This window comes from Leptosomus discolor, chromosome 23 (assembly GCF_034619465.1).
Source record: "Leptosomus discolor isolate bLepDis1 chromosome 23, bLepDis1.hap2, whole genome shotgun sequence".
NCBI classification, from domain to species: Eukaryota; Metazoa; Chordata; class Aves; order Leptosomiformes; family Leptosomidae; genus Leptosomus; species Leptosomus discolor.
In genome coordinates this window covers 6,762,053-6,772,153 of record NC_141413.1, presented here as the reverse complement: position 1 = coordinate 6,772,153, position 10,101 = coordinate 6,762,053, and the positions used below count along the sequence as shown (strand labels likewise).

The window sequence follows — 10,101 nt, the reverse complement described above, 5'->3', positions numbered from 1 at the left end:
CGGGCAGCCCGGGTGCGGGCAGTGCAGGTACAGGCAGCCGGGGTCCTGTCGATCCAAGTGCAGGCAGGATCCGGGTGTGGGCAGCCTGGACCCGGGCAATCCGGGTGCGGGCAGAGCGGACCTCATGCAGCGCAGCCCCCCCGGCATCCTAAACCCCGAGGGGGGGGGGGGGGCGAGGCCACCCCAGGGACCCCCCCACAGAGCGGTGCGGAGAGCAAAGGGGGGAAGGAGGAGAAGGGGGTGCCACTGCGCCGCCCCCCGCGGTCCCTCAAGCGCACGTGGTGACGGCGGGGGCGAGGGCGACGGGGGGCGAGGTGGTGGCGACGACGGCGGCGGCGGCGGCGGGGGGCGCGGCGGGGGGTTGCCCGGCCGAGCCCTTCTCGGCCTTCTTCTCCTTCTGCTTGAGGTGGATCTTGGCGTGCCGCTTGCGCTCGTCGGAGCGGGCGAACTTGCGGCCGCAGAACTCGCAGGCGAAGGGTTTCTCGCCGGTGTGGGTGCGGATGTGGGTGGTGAGGTGGTCGCTGCGGCTGAAGCTCCGCATGCAGATGCGGCACTGGAAGGGCTTGTGGCCCGTGTGGATGCGGAGGTGGCGGGTGAGCTCGTCGGAGCGGGAGAAGCGGCGGTCGCAACCCTCGGCGGGGCAGGCGTGGGGCCGCTCGTGGAGCGGCGTCTTGCTGGGCCGGTTGGGATACTTGCGGGGTCGGATGGGCTTGAGGGTGAGGGGTGGCTGCGGCAGCCCCCCGAAACCCGGGTGGATCTGCTTGTCCTTGAAGGCCTTGATGGTCTCCAGCGGGGTGATAGGGGGCGGGTTGACGCGGATGGGGTCCAAGCTCTGGAAGGGTTTGTGCTCCGTGATGGTGCCCATGTCGTTGGGGTGGTGGTAGAGGTTATAGTCTGGGATCATGGGGAAGAGGTTGCTGTCCAAGGCGGGCTTGGCCGCCTGGTAATCCTGGGGGGAGTAGGTGAGGCCGGGGTTGCTCTGGGGGTCGTGGAAGGAGACGGGCTCCGGGTAGAGGTCACTGCAGGAGGAGTAGGGCGGCAGTGCGGGGTACATCTGGTCCACCTCGCCCTGCGGCGGCCCCATGCTGCCCGCCGAGCTCTGCGTGCTGGTGAGCGCACCCGAGGACGGTGGTACCCCCAGGATTCCCGCGCTCATCAGGCTGATGATGTTGTCCTGGCACCAGTTGGAGGGCGAGTCGAAAGCGAATTTCCCCAGGTAGGTGACAGTCTTGTTGCCCGGAGCGGGTTGAAAAGTCCCCGAATAGGAGGACAGTTCCTGACCGGCCTTTTCGTTCGCTAAGCCAATGTCCATAACATTATCTGCAAAAGTGCGAGAGAAACGGGGCAGGGTGAGCCGGGAGGGCCGCGCCGCCCCGCCGAGGGGGGGAAAGGGGGGGCCACCGGGGATGCACCGGGGATACGCCGGGCCCCCCCGGCTCCCTCCTACCCCTTTCTGCTTCCCCCCACTCTCCGCCTCTACTGCGGCGCTGGCTGCCGAGGGTCCCGGCGATGCGGGGCCGGAGCTGCCGCCCCCCGCGGGGAGCGATCCCGGGCTGCCCCGGTGGTGGCGGTTTGGGGGGGGGGGTGGGTTGGGGCGGGGGAGGGGACGACAACACCCCACGCAGGTGGGGCCGGGGGGAAGGAGGTACCTGCGGCTACAGGTAGGCTTCCTCCCCGTCCAGCCCCCGGTAGCGCTGGGCACTCCGCGGAGCCGGTTGCGGCCGCCGACGCCGTTACCGACTCGCCGCCTTCCCTGCGCCGAGCCCCGGCGAGGAAAAACACGGGGAATTGGAGGGGTGGGGGGAGTGGGTTTAGCCCCGGCGAGGCTCCGGGTGGGAGCGGGGACACGCAAGGAGCCCCCCCCCCATGTGTGTGTGTGTGTGGTCCCCCCCCTTCCCCATCCACCCAGCCCCGCGCTCCGGGGAAAGTCGGCGCCGCGTCCCTGGGAGCCCACGCTGCCGCTGCGGGGTTGGGGATTGGGGGGGGGGGGGGGGGGGGCGGCCGCCACGGCCACGCGCGTCCGCGGTGCCTCCGCACCCGTGCGGATCCCGGCACAGGGTGGTGGTGATGGGGGCCTGGCCTTCCTCCCACACGTCCCCCCCCCCCCGCAGCCTTTGCCGTGTCCTCTTCCTCCTCCTCCTCCTCCTCCCCACGGAGCCCGGCCGCCGTCCCCGTACCTGCGGCGGCGGCTCGGCAGCAGCAGCGCTCGGCGGAGCCCTGCAGCGATCGTGCGGAGCCACGGCGAGGAAAGGGGTGGGTGGGTGCGGGGGGGGTAGTGGTGGGGGGAGACGCTCCCCAGCCCCAGCGCTTCCCTTCCCTCCGAGGCTCCATGACACCCTACCCACAGCGTCCTCCTCCTCGCCCCACCGGCTCCCCCCCCCACCTCCGCCTCCCCTTCTCCCCATTTTCCTTCCCCCCCCCCCCCCCCCCACCTCCCCTCTTACCTGCAGCCATCTGGTTGTAGTGAGCCACCGAGTCGCTGGTGCTGGAGAAGATATTCAAAGAGTTGGGGATCTCCTCTGGGTACAGATTGTCAGGCAATTGGTTCATCAAAGTGTTCATGGTCCCCGGCAGCTTCTCCAGTAGTTTGCCTGTCATAGCACTGGAGGAAAAGGCTGGTTCAACGTGGCTCCGAGCTCAGCTCCCGAGGAAACAACATCCGAGTGGCAAATCCGTGCGAGGGAAATCATGCAAGAGAAAAAGTTGGGGCGGGGGCGGGGGGGGGGGGGGGGGAGGAGGAGGAGGGGGGTGAGGGGGTGGGGGGGTGGCCGCGGAGGAGGGGGCGCGGGGGGGGGGGTGGTGCGGTCCTCCGTGGGGTCCCTGGTGGTGTTTCCTCGAGGGGGGGGGGGGGAGGAGGAGGGGAGGGGGGGGGGGGGGCCGATCTGGCTGGCAGATGTGGTTGTAGAAGCGGGTGGGAGGATTTAACCCCTCCTCTCGTTCGCTCGCTCGCTCCTCGGTTCTTTCCCCCCCCCCCCCCCCCCTCTTGATCCCCGCTCCCTCCCGCGCTCGGCTCCGCTCGCAGGTTCCCTCGCTGCCGCCCGACTGCTCCGCCGGGGACTCCGCAGCCCATTTATCCGGGCGGCGGGAGCGCTCCGTGACGTAGCTGCCCATATATGGACAGACAAAGCCGAGCCGAGGCCGAGACGTCACAATGGAAGCTCCGCACAATGGAACATTAGAAAGCAGGAAGCGGGGCCGGCGTGCGCGGTACCGGGCAACGGGGAGAGCGGTCCCGGGTATCCCGCACCGGGCATCGGTACGCTCCACCGGGCGGGGGGTCTCCCCCTCGGCACTCACTCTTTCCCCCCCTCGCCGAGCGATGCCGTGTCCCCGTCCCCCCCACCCTCCCCGCGGAGGGCAGGTACCGGCGGCTCCAGCCCTCCCAGCCCGGATCGGTCTCCCGGGAAGGAGCAGGGGGGAGCCCGTCCCCTGCCGTGCCCTGCATCCCCCCCGGGGGATGCTCAGAGACAGGCGCTTACCTGGAGATTTGACCCCATCACCACCTCCGCTCTCTGGAGAGGGGTGGTGGTGGGGAACCGGCCCCAAACCCCATCCCGCAGCCCAGGGGAAGCGGGATGGGAGATGTGCGGAGGGGAAAAAAACCCACAGCGCCAGGCAGAGCCTGGAGTTTGGTGGGGAGGGTCAGCGGGGAAAGCGCTGGAGCTGCCGAAAATTCCCTCCCTAGCTAGTGGTGGCGGAGGAGATGGCTTCGCACCGCGCTGCCCCCCTCCCCATGCCCCGGGTCCCGTGGAGAGCAGTGCTTTGAATACTTGAAAACAGGTAACACTTGTTGGTCGCCTGTGATTTTTAACCTCACCTCCCCCCCTTTTAAAAGTTTGGCACTTCCAAGGCGTCAGTAATTAGGTGGTTTCGTGCTAAGTGTGCCAACTGATGCTATCTTTAAAACCCTCCGAGTTATATAGCAAATGTATGGAAAAATGCTGTGTTGCAATAGCTCCACTTACCCAATTCCTGCAGGGCCGGCTTTGCAATGGGAGTGAAATCCGTGCTACGGGAGTGCTGCAGCTGGAGGGGACCGGGCACTGGCTGCGGGGAGGAGGAGGAGGAGGGGGGAACCGGGGTGCTGATGGGAGGCGGGGGGGGGGGGGGGGGGGGGGGGGGCTGGGGAGGAGGGGACCGGTGCTGCGAGGCGCTAGGACTTTCACCTTGCGGTGCCAGGAGCCTCGGGGTGTGGGGGATGCTGCGGTGCTCTGGGAGGGGGGCGGGCGTGTACTGGGAGTGGGGGGCAGCGAAGGCTCCACGGTGGCCTGTTTGTGAGTACGGGGTGGTGTGGTGTGGTGTCCCGTGTGCTCTATCCATTTCAGCCCCCCCCCCCCCCTTGCACTTCAAAGCCCCCCATCCACTGCAGCCCCCCCCCCCCATCCATTGCAGCGGCACCCATCCATCGCAGGACCCCGCTTTCCTTGGAAGCACCCCCACCCTGTGCAGACGACCCCCCCCACACACTGCGCAGAAACCCCCCCCTCACCCTGCACAGAGCCCCCCCCATCCTTCGCAAAGCACCCCTCGCCCCATCGCTTGCACCTATCTCCCCCCACCATCCTTTGCAGGGCGCTCCCCTTCTCTTGCACCCCCCTCTATTTACACACCACCCCCCCCCCCCCCTCGCTGCACCCATCTAGACGCAGCCCCCCCCCCCCCCCCGCCCGCCCCGCCCGTGGCCCGGCGCGGCCCGGGGGAGCGCGGCGGCGGCGGCAGCGGTGCGGGGCGGGGGGGGGTGCGGGGTGGGGAAGGGGTGGATGGAGCGGGGCGGCGGCGGGCGGGCGGCCGAGGGGAAGCACCAAACAAGGTCTGGATCCGGCCCCGCCTCCGCTGCCTTCTTTGGCCGCCGGTTCCGGTGCTCCCGGCGCTGGGGAGGTGCGGAGCGCTGCGCGGCGGGGCGCGGAGCGCGGGAGGGGGGGGGGATCCACCGCCCGCACCTCCCGGGGCAGCACCGCCCCGAGCCGGGGGCGTGTGTGTGTGTGTGTGTGTGTTGGGGTCCTACTGAGCCCCCCCCCCCCGCCCCCAGCCACCCCCCTTTTCCCCATCAGCGCGTTCCCACGGTCGGAGCGCGGGGCTGAGGATGCTGCGGGGTCCCCGCTGCGTGTTCGGCTCCCACGGCCCCACGCAGATCAGAGCAGGGGCTTCCCCCCCCCCCCGCCCCAAAAAAATCGAGCAACACCATTACCACCCTCTCCAGTTCCTCACCACCCTCTCCAGTTCCTCCAGACTCTATAGTGGAGGGAGTGAGGGTTTACTGGGACATACTGGCGAGGCTTCACTTGGGAATGGCTGTGCCGGAGCAAGCAGGCACTGGCCCGGCTTCTTGCCCCGCCACAGAGCCATCCCCACGGGTGCCAGGCAGCCCAGCCCCATGTTTGGCTCATATTGACCCGGGTGGGTATCTGCACCCCCCACCTTGCACCACGGGTGACGGTGCCACGGGCGTGGGAACGTGCACCCGTGCGCTCCACACCCGCCCCCCATGGCCCAATGGCACCTGCTCCCCACTGGGAACGCAGCCGTCCCCCCCCCCCCCAGCCGAATCGGGGCAGCTGGGGCTGTGGGTGCAGCGATAACGCCCCAACCCCTCGCGGCGAGGTTTAAGCCTGGTTCAAAGCTCCTGAGTCATCAGGGCCTGGTTTACACACGGAGCTGGGCTCGGAGGGAGGCATGCTGCTAAACCCAGCCTGTGAGAACGGCCTCATCCCGCACGGACACTGTCTCAGTTACTAATAGTGGTTTGATGCCAATTGATGGGGAACGGCCTTAAGCCAAAATAAACCGAGGCAGCCTTAGACTGGCATGAAAACGGCCGCGTGGGGGTTGGACTGGCTTAGTTACAGCTCGGCTTAATGGGTTGGAGCTTCCCCAGCCGAGTAGTTTACCCAAAGGGAGCAAAAAAAAAAAAAAAAAAAAAAAAGAAATTCTCACCTGGGATGCTCTGAATGGTTTTAAATTAAAGCTCGGTCTGGATGGAGTCTGCAACTGAGAGCTGAGAGCTTTTACTTATTTTGCTCACGCCACGCGCCTCTCTCAGGCCACGCAAGCCCCATCCTGATCGGGGTGTTTCGCTAACGTAAATAACCGCCGCTGGCATCCGTGATTTCGCAGCGTGGATCCGTGGGCATGAAATGCCACGGTCCCTTCCTCGAAGCCGATGCGGAGTGGCCCACACCACCCTTACCATCCCCTCCCAAAGCTCGTCCTGTTGACAAAGCCAGGAAGGCAGAGCTGGCCCCTGAACCAGCCTCCTCGTTAACCCCGGAGATAACGGGAGGGATAACGCCGGGATGCCCAGGCAGCGCAGGCGAGCCCGACCCACTTTGCCCCTGGCCCCCCACCCCCCTGCACCTCAGCTCTCCCCACCTGCCTGTGCAGAGGATGGGACAAGCGCTGACATTATTTAACGGCGTCCCAGCCACGCTCAGCCCCTACAACACCCACGCCGAGAAAGCGCCGGCAGCGTCCCCTTAGCAAGGAAGCAAACGCCCGTGCGAGCCCCGAGAGCCCCCACCTCCCGCCGCCCCCCAGCCCCTCGTCCTCCCTCTGCGATGCTGAGAGCGGGAGATGCCCACCCACCCCCACGCGGCGTGCTGAAACCCCGCCGGCACCCCTGGGTGCTGTCAGCTGACGGGTGATTTCTCCCCGCTCCTCTCAGTCTTGTGACCTGCCACCGGCCGGGTGATTCACGGGCCGGGAGCCCTGCAGGTGCACCGGGCTGTGCGGCCGGTGGGGCGAGAGGCCACGCTGCACGCCGGCTCTCTGGGGACCACCGGGGCTTTTAAAAGAGGAACTATTCAGGTTTTTTTCACCTCGTTGATAGCAGCATAAATGTGCTTGTAGGGAGGAGAACACGAGCCTGGTTTTCATGCCTTGTGGCGAGGCTAACGGGATGCTCGGTCACGTTAACGTCATGCCTGAACCTCGCTGGTGGTCTCGAGCCGAGAGCTGAGCTTGGACAGAGCCGAGGCTTAGAGGCACACGACAAGGTGTTCGTCATCATCCCACTGTGCAGTTCGGTGTCTCGGGAGCTCCAGGAGGCCCTGCGCGGTGCCTGGCTGTGGGTTTCAGGTTTTTGGGACCCGCCGTGGTGGTGCCTCCGGTCCTGGATTACAGAGGATGCTCAGACACGAAGCTTGAGGCACTTACACTACCAGAACATGGAGGTTTTCCCCCCCAGCCCCTTGGATTTGCTGTAGATGTAGATCTGGGGCTGGTAAGGTCACAGAGTCGTAAACAGAGTGTGGCTGGTGGGGACCTGAAAGGTCACCTGCCTCCTACCCCTGGGCATGACTGTACCAGGGCCATGTGTGTAGGCGGCTGCTTGGATGGTCGACAACACAAGCTCTTCTCGAGCAGCTTGGAGAAGGGCAACAAATAAACCCCAAGTCTTTCAGCCACCCAAACCACGAGGTGGGTGTCGTGGAGGTATCTGATGAAGCCGCCGCAGTTTCTCAGGTCTGCAAGTGTTTTGTTTGCGAGCGGTTGAGGTTGCACGGGCAGGACACGGCGTTTCGGGGGTGTCAGCTCCCTCTGGCAAACACCAGCTGCCCAGATGTGGCAGGTGTTGCACCGGCAGCAGTATATTCTCCGTGTCCTGGACGTGAGAGATGCTCAGCACGGGCAGGGGATGGGATTCAGGGTAATCTGTAGTTTCTGGAGGAGGAGAGACTTTCTCCGCTGCTGTTGGGCGTGGGAAATCCTCACTGCAGGCCAAACGCTGGCTGGGAGAACTCCAGCCAGGAGAAACTGCTGGGCAGCCTTCCTGATCCCGGACCAACACCCTCCCGGCACAGCCTGCGTCCTTCCACAACGCCGTCTCCCGCCTCACCTAGGTTTTCCTGATTTGCCTGTGAAAACTACACACCCTCCTCCTCCGGAAATATTCAGAAACACTCGCGCTGAAATATGCATGGCAAAGGAGACCGTCATCTCCCTCCTCCCTCCTCTGTCGGGGGGTGAAGGGACCCACGGGCACCCTGGGGTGCTGCTGCCGGCTTTGCTGCGTCGATCCCAAAAGGAAGGTCCCCATACACCAAACCCTGGGGCAGCTGGTGGTGGTGGTGGGGGGAGCCAGGCAGCGGGATACAGCGGGAGCACCGTGGGCGGCTGTGGGAGGCGCTTTCCTGCCTCAGTTTCCCCTGTGGCAAGAGAGAGCTCAGCCCTGCCTCACCCTGCGCAGCAGCAGCCTGAAAAGCTCGGGAGGGGAGTGTGTGGGGTGTGGAGGAAGGCTTTTTGGAGCAGAGAGGGGCTGCAAACCCACCCTGCCGAACCTGGGGTAGCTCTGGGCACCCCCTGCGCAGGAAAATGGGTGCGGGGTGGCCGGAGCCGGTCCCTGAAGGTGGCAGCACTGGGAGCCAGCTGGAGATCCCAGGGCAGCACCCACAGCAGCACCCCCCCCACACACCAGGTCCCCACATCTCTGCCATCCCTTTCTCCGTGCCACCCTCGCGCTGCGGCAGCAAGGACGTGCCGGCGGCGCTGTGCCACCCCGAAGAGCATCCCACGGTTTTCCGCTGCTCTCAGGGCCTGGGGACAGCGGGTGACTCCGGCTTGAGGTGGCGAGGGGCACGTGGCCGTATGCACCAGCGAGCCGGGAACCTCTGGGTCATCTAAGTCCAAGACAGGTTTTGGTTTGCAAGCCCGGAGGTCTTTCCTGTTATTATCCAGCCCGCAGCAGGGGAACAATAGCGGTGGCGGCTGGCGCAGTGTGACCCAGAGATAAGGAGACAGTGTGATTAGCAGGAAAACTAAATAGTAGGTCCAGAGCGAAAAGCGGTCCCGAGGGAGCAGCACCGCTGGGAACGATGGGGGTTCCAGCCAGAGGACCGCTAGCAGAGCCCAGGCACCGAGCTGGCAGAGATGGGGCTGCACAGGGCTGAGGCTACGGGACAAGCACGAGCCTTGGCATCGTGGCCCAGGCCAGGAACCCCGGAGTGACCGGGAAGTGCTGCAGCCCCAGTGGGCAGCTACCACGAAGGCTTTTTTTAACCCAAAAACAAGAAGCAAAAGAGGAAATGGATGCTTGCGTTTCAGCTCTGAGCACTGTGCCGTGACACACAACTCTGGAGACGTGAGCGGTTCCCTAATGGGAGAGGAGCTCGTGGCACAACCGGCGCCAAAGCACGGCAGAGACTCTCTGAATCTGCCGCATCCAGCGGCTGTGCCGGAGAAAGGGCTCGATCTCTGGAAAGCCAGAGCAGGGGGTGAATCCTGCGCCCGGCACGGCCAGGGTGTCCGTCTCAGGACGCCGTGTGAGGGGATGGATGTCCTCCCGGCAAGCCAAAGGCTGTGCAGCCTGGGAAAGCGCTGCTCCCGAGGGCTGCAGGGCTTTGCTTTAACCACCGAAGGAGAAACTGGTGAGAGGCCAAAGGCGAGGGATCCGCACAGCCATTGAAACCAGCCCGGGGGGAATTAGCCATTTCCTAGCAATGAGGAAATCTGAGGTTAGCTGAGGACCTGCAGGGCTGCGAGGAGGGAATGGGAAGCGAGTCGCTACGGACAAGTGAGGACAAGCCGGCCGGGGGCTGCGGGGTGAGACCGTCCTCTGCCCATGGTGCAGGCAGGGGAGGCTGGCAGAGCCGTGCAGCCATCCAGCACCTTCCACCACACCTCTGGATGCAAATCCCGAGAGGCATCTGCCTCACCCCGCAGACGGGCAGGAGTAAACAGGGCAGCGCCGGGCACCCAGGCACAAGCTGAGGATGCTGGCTGCTTCTGGGCGGGAGCAAAGCTTTGGTGGTCTGGGACCACCGTATCAAAAAACCTTTCTTTTTTTTTTTTTTTTTTTTTTTTCCTACCAAGGAGTGTTTGAGGCAAACCACATCTGAAGGTGCTCGTGCTCTCGGCGGAGCGGGTGAGGCTGTGAGCTTCCCACCGCCGCGGCTCCGTGCGGACCAACCCAGCCCAAACCGACTCGGAGAGCGAGCTTGGAAGAGGAAACAAAACCCCAACACAGTTTCTCCCTCTTGAGAATCCCTTGACGGGACGGCTGGGCATCCAGGGCAGCACCTCACGCAGCCGCTTGCCCTCAACGACAGCCGGCGGTCGCACCCCGGGGCGCTGCAAGAGCCCGGCTGAACCCGCGGCCAGCCCCAG

At 65.4% G+C, this 10,101-nt stretch overlaps 1 protein-coding gene across 1 annotated transcript; it reads right to left on the bottom strand.

Annotated features, from left to right (window-relative positions):
* Positions 1 to 268: 268 nt before the first annotated feature.
* On the bottom strand, positions 269 to 3,220 carry EGR3 (early growth response 3). Its single transcript, XM_086477195.1, has 2 exons — positions 2,445 to 3,220; positions 269 to 1,320 (listed from the first exon to the last, which is right to left on the bottom strand). Exons 1-2 carry the CDS (start codon positions 2,596 to 2,598, stop codon positions 269 to 271), a joined length of 1,206 nt encoding a protein of 401 aa, XP_086333321.1. The 5' UTR covers positions 2,599 to 3,220.
* Between the last annotated feature and the right edge of the window lie 6,881 nt (positions 3,221 to 10,101).